The sequence below is a fragment of the Mauremys reevesii genome, linkage group 9 (genome assembly GCF_016161935.1).
Source record: "Mauremys reevesii isolate NIE-2019 linkage group 9, ASM1616193v1, whole genome shotgun sequence".
Lineage (NCBI taxonomy): Eukaryota > Metazoa > Chordata > Testudines > Geoemydidae > Mauremys > Mauremys reevesii.
Window position 1 is genome coordinate 36,458,457 of NC_052631.1, and position 25,171 is coordinate 36,483,627.

General features: G+C 39.3%; 1 protein-coding gene across 13 annotated transcripts in view; it reads right to left on the reverse strand.

The window, feature by feature from the left end:
* ACSL3 (acyl-CoA synthetase long chain family member 3) overlaps positions 1–25,171 on the reverse strand; it is a 100,796-nt gene that overhangs the window by 42,053 nt on the left and 33,572 nt on the right. For all 13 annotated transcript variants that reach the window (XM_039487827.1, XM_039487832.1, XM_039487825.1 and 10 more), the window contains 2 exons: positions 17,882–18,307; positions 3,365–3,542 (listed from right to left, as the gene is read on the reverse strand). In XM_039487827.1, coding sequence (XP_039343761.1) covers positions 3,365–3,542; positions 17,882–18,232 — 529 coding nt within the window. In that variant the 5' untranslated portion in view covers positions 18,233–18,307. The remainder of the gene's footprint in view (positions 1–3,364; positions 3,543–17,881; positions 18,308–25,171) is intronic.

Consider the following 25,171-nt stretch of genomic DNA (forward strand, 5'->3'; position numbering starts at 1 on the left):
GCACATCCCTCAGCCCGCGCTGCTTCCCGCAGCCCCCATTGGCCTGGAGTGGCGAATCGCGGCCACTGGGAGCCACGATCGGCTGAATCTGCGGATGCAGCAAGTAAACAAACCGGCCCGGCCCACCAGGATGCTTATCCTGGTAGGCCACATGCCAAAAGGTTGCCGATCCCTGCGCTACACCATCCACACTGGGACATTTCACTACGTTAGAATTTTTTTAAGACTTTTTAAAATTTGTAAATCTATTTCATTTCCAAGGATAAAATAAATGAACTGTGCATGTGTATCTTATTCCGTTGGGTGTTCATTCAGAAAATAATGGATTCAACAGACGTGGAGGAGGATGGATCTGCACAGGTAACATAATCAGAGGTCTCCAGTTAGAGGTGAGTAACCCTACTCATTGGAGAATTGCCTGTGCAGATCCCTATCCTTGGGGGATTACCTAACAATAGGCATATTTATTGTTATCTAACAATAGGGATATTTAAAGATTACAGGATTGCTTCCTTAGACAGTGTAGACTCAAACCTTAAAAGCAAAAGAATATTGCATAAAAATATCAGATAAGTCAATTGAGTTGCCCAATTTTAGCTAATATTGTTATAATTTGTATTATAATAGTGCCTAGAGATCTTAACTGAGATCAGGGCCCCATTGTGTTAGGCACTGTACAAATATTTAGGGATGAAGGGACTGTGTCTCAAAGAGATTACAATCCAAACATTAAAGACTGGGGATGGGATGGCACAAATAGGGGTAAGCAACTTATCCAGGATCACAAAGCAGTTCAATGGTCGCACCAACAAACCATGTTTCCCAAGTTACAGTCCAATGCAGTGACCTATCCACTGGACCATGCTGTTTCTCCTCCTGTACACCCAGGATGAAAATTCTCTACCATTTCAAAAGAATTGGGCTTGGCTGAGGCCTTTTGACTCTCCACTAATAGCTGCTGCATCTCCAATAAACAACTGCTTTCTATTTCTACTGAGGTAACATGTTCAAATCTTCTGGATGCAAGATTTGACCCCATTTCCAAGACCAAGATATTGGAAAGGTTAAGATGATATGGAGCATTCTATTTTCATAAGACAACAAGTCTGTGAACTATATTTGCTATTTCATCTGTGGAGCTGTGAAAAAGTCACATGGATTCTTTCTTGCTTTTAGCTTCCTGATAACACTGAGGAGTAGAAGCATAAGAGGGATGACACAGGAAATTCTGACACAAGAATCTAGAGAATTGAAGAGAGTGTTGTGTCTAGTGGAAAAATAAATCTATTTGGGGGGTTCCCCCTGTTTCTGAAATACGGACTTGATTATAGCATCTTTCAGAGACCACAGTCTCTGATGAGCATAGTACTTGTGACTCAGGTGATCTACTAGGATGCTTTCTTTGCCTAGCAGATGGAGAGATGCGTATGGCCCTGCACTGCCCTTTATTCCAATAAATTGAGTCTGGCCTCTTCCTGCTAAATGAACAGTTGGACTCAGGTGAGCCACCAGCCAAATCTGGATGTATCTGTTACATGTACAGCTCAGGTAGGAAGAGAAAATGGTGCTCCCTGACAAGAGCTGTCCAGAAAAGTCCATCATGGCAGGGAATCTACAATACCTTGCTGTGTGTTCAGTAGAGCCTGAATTTCATCCTGCTGGGGCCAGCAAAACATACTTAACCACCAACACAGATTTCACAATGAAAAAAGTGTGTTCTTGAGCTCTTACAACGTCTAATCTCTTCTGGATGAGGTCTCCCGAATGAAAGATTCTGAGTCCAGAATTACACCTTCACTCAAGAGGCTCACCTTGTAACAACTGTTGCAGTGAAACAGGCAACAGAACAGGAAGACCAACATTATGGAGGAATATTGTGAAAAGGCAAAAAGGAGACGTAGGTGCTCAGTTTATAATAGTGCCTTAGAAAGTCTCCTCCTGCACGTCAAATAAAACGGTGTACTTACAATTGCCCTTACAAAATGCATGCATCCTAACAAATGTTACCACACTCCTTCAAACGAAGCTAACCACTATTAGCAGGACACCATAAGTAACTAACAAACAGACATCCTTAAAGAATTTAGAAAACAAAAATTTAAATACAGTGCCATAAAGCCTACATTACCACTATATTAAATGTGAAATGTAAGCAATGAGGCTGCAGTGACTCCTGACAGCTCCTGACATTGCCTTGACACTGAAATGGCTGGTCTCTGGTGTAGAGTTTTGGTGCCAATACAGACCTTCTGCAAATGCTATAGTATAGTGTGTACAGATCTCCAAACAGAATCAACATTTTTACTATTTCTTCTTATTTAGTTTCTCCTTTGTTTTCACTTAGATAGATCTTTCGAATTCTGCTTTTACTGGAGTGTGTGAAAAATTCATCTCAAGAAATGGCTGGACCAATATGATCACTTGAGGCAGAGAAGCCATTTCTTCGGTGGATTGAGGAAAAGTGGTGGATGGAAATGAAAGAGAACAGTGGGAATATAAATGCAGCAGGAGAAGAAAAGACGAAGAAAGGGGAGAATTAAGACAGATAAATGAGGTTTAGGAGACCTACATGGCCAACCAAAATGGGTTCCTGAACAAACGTTATTAGTCCTAACCAGAACAATGTAGCTAATTAAAGTGCATGTGATTTAAATCTAGTTAACTTTACTTACACCAGGAAACTTAATTTGACAGGTCAATTCATGACAATGAAGTGCTGGATAAGAGATAAGGTTGAAAGAAAATTGGGTAATCTCAGATACACTGATATATAGTTTTGGTCTGATATAATAAAATGAACATAAATCCTAATTCAAATCAAATTTATAACAATGAAAAAGTCAGCTTATAATGCAAAACGCAGCAAGTGTCCAATCTGAAATCTACACCTGACTCACTTAATTCAATTAATTCTTACAGGGTTTTTTAATTTATTTACTTTATTGTGAAGGAACTACAGCAAACTGCATTGACTCAACAGCAAAAAAAATTGAAGATTGTTTCTCCTCATTGCTCATCTCTCACAGAGAAGCAGGGCACAAACTGGTCTGAGGAAGATATACTTATTTAACTTTTATATATTTACTGAGACTTGACTACAATTGTGGATCCAGGCTTGACAGAACACACACAAGTTTCTGCATCTACAGGTTTGTAACGTAACACACCAGAACAGAATTGGACAGACTTAGTTTAGCATCATAGCTATATTTCATTTGAGATTAAAATATTTTATTTTATAGAATATATACAAATAATAAACCTCTAATACATAAAGTGACCTCAAAATCAATTTGAATTTTCAGATTGTGTCATGAAACCAAAAGGTATTAAAAATATAGGGTCAATGAAGAAAAGTACTTACGTTGGTAATTGCACATAAAGCAGGCCTGTGCAACAATCATCCACTCTGCTCTAGTCTCACAGAAGATGGCAATGTTAGTCTTCGGTTGCTGCCCCAATATTGCTAAGCCATTTCCAAAATTAGTAGCTTTAACGTAGACTTCATCATATGAGAGCCAAGTGTATTTTCCAAGGATGACCTAATAAAGCAATATAAATTTATATAAGTGTAATTTAGAAAAGGGTAGGCCCCCGGGCTTCAGTGAAGATCCTTATTATGCCTTAACCCATGTGAAAATATGAACGATGTAAGCCTAAAAATATAATTATCAAAGTCTGCCAAAGGATAACATTCTTGAATTAAAACAAATTATAGCATTGTGGAAGTTCCACGTTTTGTCCCTCAAAGTCCAAGTTAAATGGTTTGGTAAAGGGAAACTATGTGATTGTTGAGGGCATAGAAATTGGCTGTAGGGTGGATGTGGCATACTGTGGACCACAACCCCATGTACAAGAAGCACAAGATAGATGTAGTTCAAAATGCTAGGACATCCTCTCCTACTCTACTGTCCCTCCCAAAACATTTCCCCACTACCACCCCAGAGAACTGGCACACAGTTCGGTTCCACAATTCACAAGGACTGTGACATCTCCTAATAGGAATCACAGTTTTTGTTTCTGCTTCCCCACTTAGGAAGTACGGTATGTCTACCGCATTTAGGGTCTTCTGAGGCCATGCTTAACACCACAGTAATTAACCCTTACGTATTTAAGATTTTAAAAAGTTTATTCCATGTTAAGAAAAGGATAAAAGCTTAGTAGTAAAAAATGTTCTCAAATATTCTTTTTGCTTTACTGGTTTCCTACCAATTCACCCACCTGCCAACCCACCCTTCCCAGCACCTCAGCAGCCTATCTTCAGGGCTTCTGGGAAATCTAGGTTCCCCAGTTCCATAGCATCCATTTGGCTGAGAAGCCTGGGCTCCCCAGCCTTGGCCTAAAAAACCCGGGTTACTGCAGAGCCACAGAGCCTAGGAGCTCAGAAAGCTGACTGAAATGGACGTGATGGTTGTCAGTTTCAGGACTATCCACCATTAAATAGCAGCTGTGAAACTGACCTAACTCTAGTTAACTTCACTTAGAAGCTGCTTTTCGACAAAGCTGTGAGCAATAGTAGAGGCAGGTACTGGGGTTATTCATAAAGAAAGAACAACCTCAACAAAAAATGGGCAGCCAAGGAGTCAGGAGCCTGGTAGTTCTGGCTCCCAAACTCCCAGCAGATCACCTGACTGGTTGCCACAAAACCAGGAAGCCCAGGAGCCTATAAATCTTATTCCATTTTGGAAACACTAAAATATTCCGTCTGTCTCTATGTGTTTTTTAAACAAAATATTGTGCATTTAGCTGATCTGTAAAAAAATTCAAATTTTTGGATTTTCATTCTGTTTTGGGATGAAAAATTTTCCAAAAGACTCAGCATTCTTTGCAGACCTGGAAATCAGTTTCATTGCCAGACCTAGGTATAAAGTCGCCTGGAGCAATGAGCAGCAGGACCCACTTAGGATCATCACCACTAAACTTTTCTCTCATCCTATTATACTAAAGGCGCCAAGCAGGGGCCTACTGCCATGTAATATTTATCGCTATCTCCCTGTGTGATTTACACTATCCACTCGAACTTAACATTACCTGCCAATATAATTTGCAGAAATACAAGCGAAGGTCAAAACAACAAATTACTAGCTGACTGGAAAGGGATCCTTTAAATAAGCAATGGAATTTCAACTTTAGCCCTTCAATACACACGTTTGTTTACATGTTATATTTAAAAGTTTAAACTAATTTGGTGTACAACATCTGAAGAAGGGGAGTCCTGCTTCAGCAGATCTTATGATGCAGACTAAATCAGTGCTTTCCTCCACCAGAGGTTAGCAATGATACAGGTGTGTTTGGGGAGTTGGGATGAGCTTTTATTAACAAAGGAAATTTTACCTCTATTAGCTATCTCAGGAAGCTGTGAAGATGCAGCAGCATACACCCCAGCACACGTTGTACAAGCCCACCTGAAACACTGGGTAACAGCACATGCTGTTGTGGCTTCACAAATTGTACCTCAGCTAGTTAGATCAAAGCTAGCTTGGGTACATATACATGAACTGAAACCACACACTTGATTGCCATGTAGATATATCCTTAATCTCCCCGCACATACACATATGCTGAGCTAATTTTCCTTATCCCAAACCCCACGGTCCCCTGCATCCTTGTTTGTTCCTCTTTCCATGATATGCCAATGTCCTACCACCATCTATATGCTGCTTCCTCCTGCCTTCCCAAGCACACATTTTTTGAGGATGTGAACCAAAGCCTCATCTCCCCGGTCCAGGCTTCCAAACAGTGTGGCAGAACACAGCTGGGGTGTGTGTGTGTGTGTGTGACAGGAAGGGGGAGCAAGGAGAATTAGATTCTCAGCAGCACAGATGCCGCTTGCTCCAGGATGGGAAGGGTGATCCCAGTGGTTCCTACCTGCTCCTTGACCCGATCCTGGGTGCTGCAGCAGCCCCTCCAGATCCCACTCTTATCTCCATGTATTTATGTAGGAGCAGAGCCCACAAAATATTTCCACTGCCTTTCCGGTTCTGTCACCCCTGCCTCCAAGTACCCTAATTCCAAATCCCTTTCCCTTCCAATCACCTGACCTCATGTTCACACTCCTACCTAAACTGCCACACTTCAGCAGCTGAAGTTAGAAGATCAATTTATATTATAAGAGAGGTTGTTCTTTAACCACTTGGAGACAACTCTTTATATCTTTTCTAGCACCATGACCCTCCTATTCCCCACCCCTCACCCTCCCACACACATAGATATACACACCAGTTAACACTACTCAGATTACTAAGGCCATTTTTCCTCCTCAAGGCATACAAAAATATTGTATATATATTTGCCTATCAAATCAGTATTTTGGAATTTTAAAAAATATTTTTAGAATTTCCCTTGCACTGCTTCAGTATTTTTTTTAAATGGGATAGGGTAGAATGATACTTTCTTCCTCATCATTCACTTTGAATGAAAAAAAAATAAGACACATTGGAAATCCGTATTTCAGAACCTTTGTAAGGTAATGCCAATAATGGATTTTTAAAATTATGATGGGTTAGTTTGCATTTTAATTTAGTCATTGTTAAGAAAAGGGTTTCTGATTTTTAAAATAAATTTACAACTTTGGTTCTTAATCCACAGAGAGTACAATAACAACAAAGTGTGAATGTTTACAGAGGTTCTTTCCAGTGTGCAGCACTTAGTGCCAAACTTAATAATCAGTTTACTATATAAAGATCCCAATCCTTCAAACACTTACGTATATGCTTAACTTTACACACTTCAGCAGTCCCTATGGGAACTACTCATATATGTAAAGTTAAATATGCACACAGGTTGTGTTAGGCTCTAAGAGGTCAAAAGTAATAGAAAAATCTCTCTTTTATCAGACATTTATATCCAAACATTGTCAGAAATACTATGTACTGAGGCAGTGCTTAAAAGGTCGCCTGAAGAAGCAGTCAACCTTAAGAGTGGAAAACAAAAAATAAATACTGCCCTCTAGTGCATCTAATTTTTTCATTTATCTAAACAGCAAATTAATTGCTAAAATTATACTGATTATGAAAGTTAATATACGTTAATAATTTTAGTTAAACAGAAAAAATGTCATATACAAATAACATTTGGAAATGTTTTATGACATTAGAGAATAATCATTTAGTGGTTCTTGGACAAATCTCTTTCACACATTTGTCCATTCAGTGTTGTTGTAGCCAGGCTGGTCCCAGGATATTAGAGAGACAAAGTGGGTGAGGTAATATATTTTATTGGACTAACTTCTGTTGGTGAGAGAGACAAGCTTTCAAGCTACAGAGAGCTATTCTTCAGGTCTGGAAAAGGTACCAACAGAAGCTGGTCCAATAAAAGTTATTACCTCACCCACCTTGCCTCTCTACATATTTGTCCAGACATTTAATATATTAGGAGTGGGATTTTTTAAAAGTGCTCAGTCTTGGACCAACTCCACTCTCACTAAAGTCAACTGGGCTAAGCCAAGTCTGAGCACTTTTGAAAATATCACCCTACAAACATTAGAATATTATTTTTTTCCAACATGATCATTTTGTTTTAAAATATAAAAATAAATAATAAAAAACCCAGGTAAACAAAACCAACTCTTGCTTCCCCACATTCATTGCTATAAATCCAAATGCAGTTTTTTATATATACACTCTCAGATAGAAGCACCATGCATATATCCAAAACATAGGAATTGCCATACTGGATCAGATCTATAATCCATCTCATTCTCATCCAATGCCTTGTTTCTGACAGTGGTCAGTATCAGATGCTTCTGAGGAAAGGTGCAAGAAACCCCACAATAGGCACATGCAGGCTAATCTGCCCTCCACGTTAGGTCTTTTCCTAATAGTTAGAGATCAGTTTAAACCCTGAAGAATGAGGTTTAATCTCTCTTCCAAAATTTATGTTAGCATTAACTATTACAACTTTAGATATTTTTGTTATTCATACAAATCTCCAATCTTTCTTTGAATCATGCTAAGGTTTGGGCCTCAATAACATCATGTGGCAGTGAGTTCTACAGTCCCACATTGTGTGAAAATTGTATTTCCGTTTACTAGTAGCTTTTAATTTCCCATTTTTTAATTTCAGTGCATGTCCCCGTTTGTGTTATGAGATGGGGAGAACAGAAGCTCCTGAGCTACCTTTTCTATATTATTCATTATTTTATATACTTCTACCATGTCATCTCTCATTAGTCTTCCAATTCCAATCTTTTTACTCTTTTTTATGAGAGTTTTTCCATTACGCTAATCAGTCTCGTCGCCTTTTTATGAAAAGCCAAACAGTTTCTAATTCTGGAATAGTCTTTTTGAGATGTGGTGACCAATACCACATGCAATATTTTAGATAAGGCAACCACCACTGATTATAATGGTCATAGTGGATTCTCCATCACTGGCAATCTTTAAATCAAGATTGGACGTTTTTTTCTAAAAGGTAGGCTCTAGGAATTATTTTGGGGAAGTTTGATAGCTGGTTTTATACAGGTGGTCAGAATAAATGATCACAATGATTCCTTCTGGCCTTGGAATCTATGAATGGTAACATATAAATTGCTTTCATGACTGCTGCTGCACAATGGGCTAAGGTCTTAGTTGAACCCTCCAAAATAACACCCAGACTCCTTTCCTGAGTTGATACAGTTAATTTAGCACCTTGTAAAATGTATGAGTTGTTTCATTTTTTTCCCCCTCCAATGTGTGTCTTACTTTGCATGTTGAACTTTATTTGCCATTGTGTTGCCCAGTCATCTAGCCTGGTTAGATTCCTCTGCAGTTCCTCAAGGCCCTGTCTGAACTTGTCTAATAAGAACATAACATAAGAACATAAGAAAGGCCGTACCGGGTCAGACCAAAGGTCCATCTAGCCCAGTATCTGTCTACCGACAGTGGTCAATGCCAGGTGTCCCAGAGGGAGTGAACCTAACAGGCAATGATCAAGTGATCTCTCTCCTGCCATCCATCTCCATCCTCTGACGAACAGAGGCTAGGGACACCATTCTTACCCATCCTGGCTAATAGTCATTTATGGACTTAGCCACCATGAATTTATCCAGTCCCCTTTTAAACATTGTTATAGTCCTAGCTTTCACAACCTCCTCAGGTAAGAAGTTCCACAAGTTGACTGTGCGCTGCATGAAGAAGAACTTCCTTTTATTTGTTTTAAACCTGCTGCCTATTAATTTCATTTGGTGACCCCTAGTTCTTGTATTATGGGAATAAGTAAATAACTTTTCCTTATCCACTTTCTCAACATCACTCATGATTTTATATACCTCTATCATATCCCCCCTTAGTCTTCTCTTTTCCAAGCTGAAGAGTCCTAGCCTCTTTAATCTTTCCTCCTATGGGACCCTCTCTAAACCCCTAATCATTTTAGTTGCCCTTTTCTGAACCTTTTCTAGTGCTAGAATATCTTTTTTGAGGTGAGGAGACCACATCTGTACACAGTATTCGAGATGTGGGCGTACCATGGATTTATATAAGGGCAATAATATATTCTCAGTCTTATTCTCTATCCCCTTTTTAATGATTCCTAACATCCTGTTTGCTTTTTTGACCGCCTCTGCACACTGCGTGGACATCTTCAGAGAACTATCCACGATGACTCCAAGATCTTTTTCCTGACTCGTTGTAGCTAAATTAGCCCCCATCATGTTGTATGTATAGTTGGGGTTATTTTTTCCAACGTGCATTACTTTACATTTATCCACATTAAATTTCATTTGCCATTTTGTTGCCCAATCACTTAGTTTTGTGAGATCTTTTTGAAGTTCTTCACAATCTGCTTTGGTCTTAACTATCTTGAGTAGTTTAGTATCATCTGCAAACTTTGCCACCTTACTGTTTACCCCTTTCTCCAGATCATTTATGAATAAATTGAATAGGATTGGTCCGAGGACTGACCCTTGGGGAACACCACTAGTTACCCCTCTCCATTCTGAGAATTTACCATTAATTCCTACCCTTTGTTCCCTGTCCTTTAACCAGTTCTCAATCCATGAAAGGACCTTCCCTTTTATCCCATGACAGCTTAATTTACATAAGAGCCTTTGGTGAGGGACCTTGTCAAAGGCTTTCTGGAAATCTAAGTACACTATGTCCACTGGATCCCCCTTGTCCACATGTTTGTTGACCCCTTCAAAGAACTCTAATAGATTAGTAAGACACGATTTCCCTTTACAGAAACCATGTTGACTATTGCTCAAGAGTTTATGTTTTTCTATGTGTCTGACAATTTTATTCTTTACTATTGTTTCAACTAATTTGCCCGGTACCGACGTTAGACTTACCGGTCTGTAATTGCCGGGATCATCCCTAGAGCCCTTTTTAAATATTGGTGTTACATTAACTAACTTCCAGTCATTGGGTACCGAAGCCGATTTAAAGGACAGGTTATAAACCTTAGTTAATAGTTCCGCAACTTCACATTTGAGTTCTTTCAGAACTCTTGGGTGAATGCCATCTGGTCCCGGTGACTTGTTAATGTTGAGTTTATCAATTAATTCCAAAACCTCCTCTAGTGACATTTCAATCTGTGACAGTTCCTCAGATTTGTCACCTACAAAAACCAGCTCAGGTTTGGGAATCTCCCTAACATCCTCAGCCGTGAAGACTGAAGCAAAGAATCCATTTAGTTTCTCTGCAATGACTTTATCATCTTTAAGCGCTCTTGTATTTTGATCATCAAGGGGCCCCACTGGTTGTTTAGCAGGCTTCCTGCTTCTGATGTACTAAAAAAACATTTTGTTATTACCTTTGGAGTTTTTGGCTAGCTGTTCTTCAAACTCCTCTTTGGCTTTTCTTATTACACTCTTGCACTTAAGTTGGCAGTGTTTGTGCTCCTTTCTATTTGCCTCACTAGGATTTGACTTCCACTTTTTAAAGGAAGTCTTTATCTCTCACTGCTTCTTTTACATGGTTGTTAAGCCACAGTGGCTCTTTTTTAGTTCTTTTACTGTTTTTCTTAATTTGGGGTATACATTGAAGTTGGGCCTCTATTATGGTGTCTTTAAAAAGGGCCCATGCAACTTGCAGGGATTTCAGTTTAGTCACTGTACCTTTTAACTTTTGTCTAACTAACCCCCTCATTTTTGTATAGTTCCCCCTTTTGAAATTAAATGCCACAGTGTTGGGCAGTTGAGATGTTCTTCCCACCACAGGGATGTTGAATGCTATTGTATTATGGTCACTATTTCCAAGCGGTCCTGCTATAGTTACCTCTTGGACCAGCTCCTGCGCTCCACTCAGGATTAAATCTAGAGTTGCCTCTCCTCTTGTGGGTTCCCGTACCAGCTGCTCCATGAAGCAGTCATTTAAAGTATCGAGAAATTTTATCTCTGCATTTCGTCCTGAAGTGACTAAATAACTCGTCCTAAATAACTTTGTGTCATCTTCAAATACTGCTATCCCACTACTCGTCCCCCTTCCCAAATCATTAACATATTAAACTCTGGGCCTAGTACAGAACTTTGAAGCACTCCACTAACCTATTGCCATGATGAAAACTGACGATTTACTTATACTCTTCGCTGTCTATCTCCTAGCCAAATTTTTGATCCATGACAATACTTTGCCTTTTACTCATGACAACTTAGCTTCTTTAGTAACCTCTTGTGCAGGACTTTGTCAAAGGCCTTTTGAAAATCTAAATAAATTATGTCAACCAGGTCTCCTTAATCCACTAAGGGTACGTCTTCACTACCCACCGGATCGGCGGGTAGCAATCAATTTCTCGGAGTTCGATATATCACGTCTCATCTAGACGCGATATATCGAACTCCGAACGCGCTCCCGTCGACTCCGGAACTCCACCGGAGCGAGTGGCGGTAGCGGAGTCGACGGGGGAGCTGCGGACGTCGATCCCGCGCCGTGAGGACGGGTAAGTAATTCGACCTAAGGTACTTCGACTTCAGCTACGCTATTCACGTAGCGGAAGTTGTGTACCTTAGATCGAACCCTGCCCGCCCCAGTGTAGACCAGGCCTAAGTAATTGACATGTTCAGAGATATTAGAAAATATATATAAACACAAAACATCTGTTTTCAGTTGTTCATTAGTAATACTAAGCTCTTGTATAGCCCTTTTCATCTGCAGATCTCAAAGCATTTTTAAAGCTGGGGAAATTGAGGCACAAAGGTGAATTAAGAGATTTTCACAAACTTGAAAATCACCTAACCACTATAAAAAGGGCCGCATCATATTTATACTAATATTAAAACACAAATGTATACATATAAAACCCATGTGCTTATTTCCTCTTAACTTTAAATACACAAGGGCCAGATCCTCAGATGGTGTAAACAGTCATAGTGCCATTATGTATCTGGCTCACAGTTTTGAGAAGGACTGAATTCTACTGACAAAACACATGAACAGACAGTGGTACAATAAAGTTACAAAAAAACTCTGCCAAAACACTTGAGTGTGGCTTTTGAAAGCTAGAGCAAAACTGCAACTTCATGGCAATTCTCAAAAAGAGACTTCAAGCCTTTTAATAAAAATGGCCCTGATCTTGCAAATGGCTCTACACAAATAGAGTCCCTTCATCTGTGCAGAGTTCCACTAAGGCCAACAGGTCTGCCTGTAAAAAGTCTGTTGCAGGGCTGGCACCTAGATGTTGAAAGATGCAAGCAAGAACCCTGTTATGAACAATAAGTTAATTTGCATTTCTCTGATTTTAAAAGGTTGGACACTGCTTTCAAATTGTTTATAAAAAAATTCCTTCCATCTTCACAAGCATTTATTGCCAGTGTTAAAACAATTTCATCTGAAGCCAGTTCTTTCTTCAAAAAGCGCATGCGCGCACACACACTATCAACATACGAAAAAACTTGAATTACTTGTTAAAATAAAAACCTATGGAGTTATACCTGTGAAACCCCAAACTAAAGGCTAGTGTGGTTACACCTGTAACTGATGGCAAAATCTGGGCTGCAATGGCTTTATTGATTATGCATGAAAAGGAAAGAACTTAGTTTGACTTTCAGAATCCAGATTGTTTGCAGGACTAGAAACTGAAAAAACACTGTTCTCTTATAAGCTAGGCAAATTTCATATGGAAGCCAGTGACCCACAAACATGGAGCACCTCTAGGATTTTTCTACATTCTCTTTCTAGATTATGAGATCATTTCAAACCCAAGTCACCCCTAGAGAGTGCCTAGAGCACAAATTGCAGGTCTGCTAGCCAGGACCACTGACAGGTAGTATTTATTTCCCATAACTATATATATATGGTGACCTATTTGTTCTTTTGTGTGAAGTGAATTTTAAAAAAAAAAAAACTGCTCAGAATTTGCCAAGCTCTATTTTCACTGAAGTCAAGGGGATTTTTACCATTAACTTTAATGGCAGCAGAGCCTGACCAACATTGGGTGGGTTTGAAGATTCCCACCGTTACATTTTTATTCCAAATCTTGCAATAAATTCTCTTTTATATGTTTTTCTTTAATTTAGAGAGACTAAAACAGTAGGCAAATAATAGAGGATTTAGTCTATTACTATTGCTTTTGAAGCATGTGACTCAATATTAGATCAACCAGATGGACTGGCCTCACAAACTTAGAACATGATCCTGTATCTATGTCTAGTCCTGGAAGGTCCCTGAGATAATGGGCCTTAAAAATCACAACATTTTTACGTCTATAAAAGCTATGTTCATCTTCTTAATATTTTTGATTTTCTGAAGACTGACTCCTGGTAACTAAGGGAGCCTGTGTCTGGAGGTGGATGGAAACAAATGTACCCCAATATAATTTTAAAATTCTCTAATACATTTGTAAGACAGTATTTCTGTGGCATAAATAGATTAAATGGGTGTTGTGAGGTATAAAAGTTTGTCAGCACTTGTTTTAGATGATCTGCGTAGTTCCCTTTACCACTGATGAGCAGTGAGACCATTCGCTATTGATAAAACCTTTATATTTTTACATGCCATCACATATTATCCCATGTCTTTTCTGCACTAATAGAACATTTAAGATCTATGGAAAATAAATTCATGGGGTGAAATCCTTGCTCCGTTAAAATCAACATGAGTTTTGTGATTAAATTCAATGAGGCCAGAATTTTATGCCTGGTTTATAATCTCATAAATATGTGGTCCAATTTACAGTTTAGAACTAACCTTCACATTTTGTTCTACTTTAAATTTGTCAATTTATTTTTTTCAAACACAAAAGCATACAAGATGAAGAAAACCAATCCTAAATGTCCTCTTCACAACCTAAATTCACTGAATCTTTCCAATTAAATTAGGCTTCCAGCTAAATTTTCAACTATTTTCAAGATTATCACATCCTGGCTTTTTGAAAAAGTCCTTCCGGGAGAAGGGAAAAAGTTTGCCAGTTCCCTTGTTGATGTTTAAAAGGTATTTTCATCAGGAAAGAAAAACACCTGTCCCACTACAGAAGGAACTGGAAAACTGAATACAGATCCAGTACTGCCAAGCCAAATGCAAAAAAAAAGAAAAAGAGAAAAATTATATTTTTTCTAACTGCATTCATTTATAGTAGTCTTGGGAATTGTTCTCAGCTACAGAATATACAAATCTTTCAAACAAATGTGATTTTCTGTTTAGTATCCCTTTAAACTCAGTTCAATAATCAGTATTTGCATGTGCTATCAGTGACATCAGTCCACTTCACAACAAACAGCAAATTAATGTTAGGCCTGATTTTCAGAGATGCTGAGCATTTGCAGTTCCCAGTGACTTCAAATGGAAACATGGCTACTCAGTGCTTCTGAAAATCAGAAGCATAACTTTTTACTTTTTAAAAGAGGATCTAACTCAACTTACTGACATTTGCACAAGTGAAATGCCTCTTCAGGGAGAGAGCATGATCCAGTAGATAGGGCTCTTGACTGGCTTTCAGGAGGCCTAGATCTGCCACTGACTTATTGAGTGACCCCAAAGCAAGTCATTTCTCATCAGTTTGTACTCAGCTTCCCAACTGGCAATAATAATTCCTACCCTCTGTAAGTAATTTAAGATTGATGAGTACACCATATAAATAAAAGTTACAAATTATTATGTAAATGTTCAAAAGCTTACTCTGAACAGTGACAAGCTGTCTTTACAAAGAGAACTAGATAATATAGAATGATTTTAAATAGGAAAACTAGCAAAAAGACCACTGAGAGTTAGTAGTTATTCAACTAAAGCAGTAATATGTTCTAGGGCAGGGATTCTCAAACTAGGGGTCAGGACCCCTCAGAGGGTCGCAAGGTTATTACATGGGGATGGGGGGGGGGCGCAAGTTGTCAGCTTCCACCCCAAACTCCGCTTTGCCTCCAACATTTATAATGGTGTTAAATATATTTAATTGTATTTTTCATCTATAAGAGGAGTCGCACTCAGAGGCTTGGTATGTGAACAGGGTCACAAGTACAAAAGTTTGAGAACCACTGTTCTAGGGGATAGGCTTTATGACTTTAGATCAATTAGTTGAAAAATAAGACTTCTATAAAGACATTACATCTAGATTTATTGTAGTATGTCTGGCAGATGCATGTTAGTCTTCAAACAATTTTCAGAATATGTTCTTTACAGCAGAGTTGCAGAGAATTACAGTAGATTCTATGGGAAGTTTTACTATTGACTTCAGAGACAATAATTAGGCCAAAGTCCCATTTCAAAAAATGTACGAGCCAATTCCTGCTGTCCTTCCTGATGAAACTCATTGTCAAAACTCTCACTGATTTAAACAGGAGTCTTACCAGAAAAATGTGCAAAGTACCTTGTAAAATTTTTACAGTCTGATTTGTTTGTTAAACATTTTATATCACATTTTAAAGAAAAGACAGCATTTCTTAACATAAAATGAAAATGCTAAGAAATTCTATAATTTGTTAGTCTTTAAGGTGCCACAGGATTCTTTGCTGCTTCTAAAAACAAAGAATCTTATGCATCAGTGCCACCCCATGGACCAAAGCAGCACAGCATCAAGTATGGCAATCTTATCATAAAGAACTGTTGTCTCAAGTTTAGTTAAAATTTCCTGATTGAAAATTTAGAGAGAAGAACAAATAAGTAGGTCAATTTCTACACATTTTCCAGCTTTCCGCTACTTCCAGACACTTACTTGCATAACGGAATAGTCTAAAGCTTCCTAATGCTTAAACTTTATGGCATTAATTATGCTTAGAAAACAAACCCAGAAAGACTACTTGTGGCCAAAATGTTAATCTGTACTCAGAAGCAGGCCCAGTTTGTATGAAACATTAACTTGCTCTTGTGCTTACTTTACAGCCCAACAAAGTTGGGAACTGTGCATCAAGATAGATTATATGTACACACTCCTTATGAAAGCAAATGTTTCTGTACAGTATTTCCCTTTTACCAGGACATTATCTCCAGAGCTGGGGAAAAGGTTCCCCATCAGTTAGAGCTCCTCTGTAAGACAATTTAAAACCAAACTAATATATACTAACAATTGTTTGCATCAGGGGTCGGCAATTTTTCAGAAGTGGTGTGCAGAGTCTTCATTTATTCACTCTAATTTAAGGTTTTGCGTTCCAGTAATACATTTTAACGTTTTTAGGTCTCTTTCTATAAGTCTATAATATATAACTAAACTATTGTGGTATATAAAGTAAACAAGGTTTTTAAAACGTTTAAGAAGCTTCATTTAAAATTAAATTAAAATGCAGAGCCCCCCAGACTGGTGACCAGGACCCGGGCAGTGAGAGTGCCACTGAAAATCAACTCGCGTGCCGCCTTTGGCATGCGTGCCATACGTTGCCTATACGCATATGTATACGCGCATTACTATAGGGTATTTTAATATTTCATGTTTTTATAAATAAAACACCACATGTGCATGGTTAAAAAAATTCCTGTTAATATTCAAAGTAAAGCAGGTTCCCCACCAAAAGAGATTATCGTCACCAAAATTAATCTTTTTATTGGGATGATAGCAGCGTTTTCTACCCTTCCTGGAAGTCCTAAAGAGCACAATACTGCCGTCTACTGGTTCTTGATCAGCACACACTTGACTGAGGATACCACATCTGCCATGAACTGCATTGAAGCATGCAGATTTCATGTACATATATGCAAGTCCTGATAATACCATCTCAAAATCATGCTATTATAGAGTTGAAATAATGTGAAATAATGGAGGAAATATTGACTTATCCCCTAAAGCAGTGGCATGCTTCCTAAGAGCTCACAAAAAGCAAGAGTCAATCATCATTAATGGAGGCCTGAATTTACAAAACTACAGAAAAGGCTACTGTACTGAAATAGTATTTGAGTTGTTCAAAATGTACTATTGGAAAGATTTACATTTTTTTTTTTAAAATCTGTAGTTCACCTTTAAGGTGACTACACCAAAAACCAAACAAACTAGACCTTGCAATTGTGATCTGTGATGCCAGATTGGAAGTCCTTGTGCAAACAAAACTCCCATTAAAATCCTGCATGTCTGGTGCATAACTGGACCCCCTTCATTTACAATTTAGTTTATTAGAAAGGCACATACTAGTTCATTTTTTCATATGATATGTCTATGAAAGTTTAGAGAAACATGAGTAAGATTTTTCACTGACTAAAAATATCACAATACAAAACTTAAACCAATTTCCTCCTCCATCTCTAGATTTTTAACAAGTACATTCCCCAAAAAAACAGAGAACAATCTTGCACAATAATTTCACCATCATTTTTTCCTGTTTCACTGGAACCATAAATCTGCATTCTTTAGATCCTCAAAGAGATTTTTAGATTTGTCTTAAACAGGGATTAATGAAAGAGGGAATTATAACCTTTGCCATCACTACTTAATCTCAGAAAGAAACCTAGTTTTTCAGTCTGTATCACTCTAGTTAGAACTGTTGCAATGGAGAGTACTCTTTACTGGTTTAAAAAAAAATAAGTTAAAGGCAGACACCAAAATTACTTACCTTTTTAAAAACTTTTCCAGAGGGCTGGATTTCATCTTCCTCTTTTAGGACTTCACGTGTTCCTAAGAGTTTTTTGTCCTTAAATTTAGTTTTAGCATACTTGAAAACTTTGTCAAGTGTGTCACATCCAGGATATAAAACCGAAGCTAAGCAATGCAAACTGTTAACAGACCTGTATGGACTACCAGGTTTGTTTTTCACAGGTTTAGCTTTAATTTGTTTTGATTTTGCTACAGTCTGTCTTGAGCCAGATAGTATGTACCATGGAATGTATGTTATAAATGAGTATACCAATATTATCAAGTGTATTAACTGCAGAAGAACAGGATTGATAGTATGCTTTAGCTTCATTTTGTCTACTTGTGAAGGTTGTAGATCACACGGGAGTTTGACAAATTTGTTGATTACATGTAGATCAGGGAAGATCTGAAAGAGAAAGAAAATGTCTGTTTGCAGTGCTATTAAAAAGTATGTATTTCCCATTTTTTGATTAAGAGTTATCAAAGTAGTAGGTCAATTTATGCATTTAAGAGTTTAGGGTAAAATCCTAGTTCCTTTGTACAAAGATCAAGCATCACGCAAGGGACCAGCATAGGAGTGGGGATAATAATTCTTCTCTTCCAATCTATGACTTGCAGTGTTTATTTTGATTACTCTGGCAATTATGCAGAAATCTAGGGACACCCAAAATTTACAATGACCTACTAAACAATCTTATTTTTCAATATAATATCTTGATTTAATCAAATTTCCAGGTCCAATTTTCAAATTCATGCTACCCTACACATGAGAATATCATAAGATTCTGTGCATAGACGTTAACCTGCAATCTTCAACTCCTTCACCTTTGAACTATCAACCTACTTAAGAGCCTGTGAAAAAAATAGTAACACCCACTGCTCCTCACACAGTCATCAGTAACGCCATCAAGTTAGTATGTTGGCCAAGTCCCTATACAACCCTACACATTACCTTGAATTGGGCCATTGCAGAGCTTTATTCCAGGGTACACAGGAAACTATGCAATTCCTCTGTATAGCACAGTTCATGCAGTGGAACTATATTGCTTCCTCTACATGAGAGCATTACATGGCCTAAAGGATTTCATCCTTGCTACTTGTATGCAAAGAGTGCATTTTTACTATAAACATAACCATCCGTAATGACATTTAATGACATGGAAGCATGACAGAGGAATTAAGATTCTAACCATATCACTATGGATAAAGAATTAAATACTGCCCTTGTTGAAGTCAATGGTGCCTAAATTTCAATCAATAAAATCCCCAAGGTGCCTAAATCTTTGCAAAGGGTACACATACAAGTTCCAAGAGCGTGTGACACTTGTACACCTAGCTCATGCCAGAACTCCAGCATGATCTTCAAAGCAGGCGTTGCCCTGGCTATCTCTACAGCGGGGCCCAACTCGGTAGGAGTTTTTGGAAACCACCTACTGGATCAGGCCTCTCAAAAAATGGTTGTGTCTTTATTACGTTTAGCCCAGTTGTTAAAGCATTCACCCAGGATGTGGAAGACCAGGGCTCAAATCAGGGCTCCCTGATGTGGAGCAGGGCCTTCAGCTTAGGTACCCAACATCACAGGTCAACACCCTACCCCTTGGATCATTCTCACTATCTGGTCCAAGGGCTATTTTATTATTCATACAAAGTAGAACAGCTTCAAACAGGAGACAAAGAGAGAGACACCCCATAGTACTGAAGTTAGGGCACTCATCTGCAATGCAGGATATCCAGATAAAAGTCCCTGCCCGACATCAGGCAGAAAGAACACATATCCTGAGTGAGTGCCTCAACTTCTGGGCTAAAGGTCATAGGGAGGCCAACACCTCTTCAGTTTTTTGCAAGAAAAGGCTTAGGAACCTAACTCCAGGAGAAGGTTCAGAGCTGTGAATCCCAAGTGGAAATAGACACCTATGGGCTTGTCCACATGGTTTTTTAGTCCACACCAGAGGGATGTAAATATTAGTCCACACTAGTATGTCACACACTAACTAGCCCATATTCAACCTGCTGATGTGCACTAAAAGTTCACTAGTGCACGTTAATATAGTCCTATTTCAAACAATATTATGTTAACACACCAAAGAACTTTTAGTGCTCAGCAGTAGAGTCCAGCCAAGTCAGTTAGTGTGTGACATGCTAGCATGGAATAAATTTACACCCCTGTGGTGCAGACTAAAGTCCTGTATAGACAAGCACTCAGTCCCTTTGAGGGACAGGGCTCAGAACCCGCTCCTCTCCTTAGCATTTCCTATTGGCTAGTTTAGACAGCTGACTGTTCAGCTTGCTGTTTTTTGTACATTGCCTTCTTGAGCACCTAACTCTATCCCTGTATTGTACAGAGAGCCTGGGCACCTAACATAGGATTGTGGATTCCACTATGTGGCAGGGTGCCTAAACATTACGCATTGCAACACTGAACCTAAATCCCCTGTGCGAAGCTAGCCCTAAGATTTCTGCAGTATTGTTTTGGAGGGCTGATTAATCATGCAGAAACAAAAAAAAAATAAGTGTGCATATATAGAGATTTATTTATTTATTTTACATAGATAAGATAATTCTCTCTAAATAATGTTTATAACTCAAACTCCAAAGGTGGTAAGGGTGCCACAGAAAAGGTAGTCCAAGTTAGGACATGTCAGCTTTCTTTGCTAGTTTATCATTATGCTCATTTATGTTTTGAAAACCTAACACCAAGAGGAAGATGTCCTGGTTCACATGGAAGGTGGAGACCACCTTTGGCAGGAAGGCCAGGTGGGGCCACAACTGAATCTTATCTTTGTAGAAGACCGTATATGGTGGTTATGAGATCAAGGCTTTAATTTCAGAGACCCGTCTCACCAATGTCACTGCCACCAGGAACGTAACCTTCCATGACAGATGGGAAAGGGAGCAGGACCCCAGCAGTTCAAAGTGCGGGCCAGTGAGCCTAGAAAGGACCAAGTTAAGATCCCACTGGGGGGAAGGGAGCCCACACCTGCGGGAAGAGTCTCTCCAGCCCTCACAAGAATCTGACCATCATGTCATGGGAGAACAGAGTCTGTCCTTGGATCGGTGGGTGAAAAGCAGAGATGGCCACAAGATGCACTCTAATGGAAGAATGTCCCAGGCCTGGGTTCCTCAAATGGAGCAGGTAGTTCAGGACAGCCTATATGAAGGAACAAGAGGGAGAGAGCTGCCGCGTTCGGACGCCCAGCGGGAATACGTCATCCACTTGACCAGGTAAGCAGTCTAATTGAGGGCTCCCTACTTTCCAGGAGGACTTGTTGGACTCCTTCTGAACATGTCTGCTCCTCCGGGTTTAGCCACGCGGCATCTATGCCAAGAGGTGGAAGGAACTGAGGTTGGGGTTTAAGAGCTGACGGTGGTCCTGCGACAGCAGGTCCAGTCGGTTGAGCAGGGTCCAGGGAGGGGCCGCTGACAGGATCATGAGCATGCCCAACCAATGCTCGCAATGCCATGCCAGGGTGATCATGAAAACCTGCTTCTGATCTCTCATGATCTTTGCCAGTGCCCTGCTGATGAGTGGAATCGGAAGGAACACATACATCAGGCTCCCTGATCACCACAAGAGGAAGGCATTGGAGAGAGAGTCCTTGCTCAGAACAAAACCGGTGGCATTTCCTGTTCTGTCTGGTAGCGAACAGGTCCACTTGGGGAGTTCCCCACCTTTGGAAGATCATGCAGGCTATTTCTGTATGGCGTTACCACTCATGGTGAGAGGAGAAGTCCCTGCTGAACTGGTCTGCCAGCGTATTAAGTAATCATCAAGTGATCCATCCCCTGTTGCTCATTCCCAGCTTCTGGCAAACAAAGGCTAGGGACACCATTCCTGCCCATTCTGGCTAATAGGCATTGATGGACAGTGATTCTTGAGCAGATGGTCATATTTATAGGTAAAGCAAACAGATATGTATGTTTTTTTCCACTGGAAAAATATCTGAACTGTTATCTTCAACCCAGGGACCACTCATGTGGGTATATTATTGAACCAGCTCCCCTTCTTGTCAGGTTAATGGCAATTAAGAAGGCCTTACAGAACACAATCCAATCTCAGAACTGATGGACTGTCAGCTAGAGGAGATAAGGGCCTATTCCTTCCTGATAATTTATTCACAATGTGATGGTCTAACTGTTCATTTGAATCAAAACCGGTTTGCGGGATTCCAAGACTCTGAAAGACGCTCAGTGCACAGAGTACTGTCCCCATCTTCAAACAAGCATGTAAGAACATTTTTCAGGAGACTCCAAATGCTTGTAGGTTCTTTATTAATGATAATGGTGTGGGAGAAGGAAAGAATCCAGCTTCACCGTGAAGAAGCCAAGTTGAATTTCTAGGGGTAGCAATTACAAAAAAACAAACATCTTTTTATGTGTAGACTCAGCAATTCTTATGTGCATATGATTCTTATCTCAATGCAGCCAAACACAGAGGCATACATTGTTGTTTTTGCAGAAAAATCGCTTCCCCTCCTCTCTACAAAAAATACTCTTATATTGACATTTTTAAAAATGAATAAAATATCATTTTCATTAAGATACAAATGTTTGTAGATTAATTTGTTCTATATAACAGACTAATTTTTTAATATGAACTACATGCTAGTGACCCTTTAACATTAGATATTCCAGAAATTCAAAGTAGGAAAATGTAACTAAATAGTGAGCAGTTGCTGAATATGAAGGCCAAATGCAAGTCAGACTGTCCCATTTTGTGTAGGACTGGTTCCAAACATTTGGCTTTGGAGTAACAAGAAGCCATATTGGTCCTGGAGTGGTAGAACTGTTTCTGGAATCAGATCCTGTATTAAGTATGAGATGCAAGATAGCTCAGCAGCATCAGTTAAAATCTTTGAGGAAAAGATGCTACTAATCAATGCAAGAACTCTGCAGAAAAGTTAAAGAGATAAGTCTGTTTGTGTGTGCATGTGCACATAATCACTAAACAGTTGTACATGATACTTTTTGTTGGAGCAGTACTGAAGTGTGAGAGAGGGAGAAAACAAGAAATTCTCTCTGTTCTCTCCTTCAGTCCTCCAAGTCAATGCAAGTAAGGCATATTTATTCTGGATCTTGGGGAAATGGGACTGGCAGTTTCCAGCGCTGATCCTTCCTTCTTAGACTATAATCTGTGATTTGACCTGGTGATGTACTTACCATGCTAATACTATTCTACCCTTTACTTTCAAAAGTAAACTTTTGTGACGTGGGAAAGAAAGAAATCCTTACAAAAATGTGTTTACTAACTGATCTGCTTAACTTGGGTCGAGTGATCATGAGCTAATTCAGTTCAAACTAAATGGAAGGATAAATAAAAATAGAACTGTGACTAGGGTTTTTTATTTCAAAAGGGCTAACTAAAAAATTAAGGAAATTAGTTAGGGAAGTGGATCAGACTCAAGAACTTGTGGATCTAAAGGCGGAGGAGGCCTGGATTTACTTCAAGTCAAAGTTGCAGAAACTATCAGAAGCCTGCATCCCAAAAAAGGGGGCAAAACTCATAGGCAGGAGTTGTAGACCAAGCATCTCAGAGTCGTGATTAAGAAAAAGCAGAAAGCCTACAAAGAGTGGAAGATGGGAGGGATCAGCAAGGAAAGCTACCTTATTGAAGTTAGAACACATAGGGATAAAGTGAGAAACGCTAAAAGCCATGTAGAATTGGACCTTGCAAAGAGAATTAAAATCAATAGTAAAAGTTTCTATAGCCATATAGATAAGAAGAAAACAAAGAAAGAAGTAGGACTGCTAAACACTGAGGATGGAGTGGAGGTTAAGGATAATTTAGGCATGGCCCAATATCTAAACAAAGGCTAATGAGCTTAGGGATAATGGTAGGATGACAAATGGGAATGAGGGTATGGAGGTTGATATTACCACATCCGAGTTAGAAGCCAAACTCAAGCTTAATGGGACTAAATCAGGGAGCCCAGATAATCTTCTTCCAAGAATATTAAAGGAACTGGCACATGAAATTGCAAGCCCATTAGCAAGAATCTATAAACTCGGGGGTTGTACCGTATGACTAGAGAATTGCTAACCCAGTTCCTATTTTTAAGAAAGCAAATAAAAAAGTGATCTGGGTAACTACAGGCCTGTTAGTTTGACATCTGTAGTATGCAAGGTCTTTGGAAAAATTTTGAAGGAGAAAGTAGTTAAGGACATTAAGGTCAATGGTAATTGGGACAAAACATAACATGGTTTTACAAAAGGTAGATTGTGCCAAACCAACCTGATCTCCTTCTTTGAGAAGGCAAACTGGGGACGCATCACTTGGAAGTAACAGAGGAGGAGAAGACCTCAGAGTATTGGTTGATCACAGGATGACTATAAGCCACCAATGTGATATGGCTGTGAAAAAAGCTAATGCAGTCTTGAGATGCATCAGGTGAGGTATTTCCAGTTGAGAGAAGGAGGTGTTAGTACCATTAAACAAGGCACTGGTGAGACCTCATCTGGAATACTGTGTTCAGTTCTGGTCTCCCATGTTTAAGAAGGATGAATTCAAACTGGAACAGGTACAGAAAAGGGCTACTAGGATGATCCGAGGAATGGAAAGCCTGTCTTATGAAAAGACATTCAAAGAGTTTGGCTTGTTTAGCGTAACCAAAAGAAGGCTGAGGGGAGATATGATTGCTCTCTATAAATATATCAGAGAGATAAATACCAGGGAGGGAGAGGAATTATTTAAACTCAGTACAAATGTGGACAGAAGAACAAATGGCTATAAACTGGCAAGTTTAGACTTGAAATTAGACGAAGGTTTCTAACCATCAGAGGAGTGAAGTTCTGGAATAGCCTTCAAAGGGGAGCAGTGGAGGCAAAAGACATATCTGGCTTCAAGACTAAGCTTGATACATTTATGGAAGGGATGGTATGATGGGATAGCCTAATTTTGGCAATTAATTGATCTTTGACTATTAGTGGTAAATATGCCCAATTGCCTGTGATGGGACACTAGACAGAGTGGGATCTGATTTACTACAGAGAATTCTTTCCTGGTTGTCTGGCTGGTGAGTCTTGCTCACATGCTCAGGGTTTAGCTGATCACCCTATTTGGGGTCGGGAAGGAATTTTCCTCCAGGACAGATTGGCAGAGGCCCTGGGGGGGTTTCACCTTCCTCTGCAGCATGGGGCACAGGTCACTTGCTGGAGGAGTCTCTGCACCTTGAAGTCTTTAAACCACAAGTTGAGGACTTCAATAGCTCAGACATAGGTCAGGGTTTGTTACAGGAGTGAGTGGGTAAGAATCTGTGGCCTGAGTTGTGCAGGA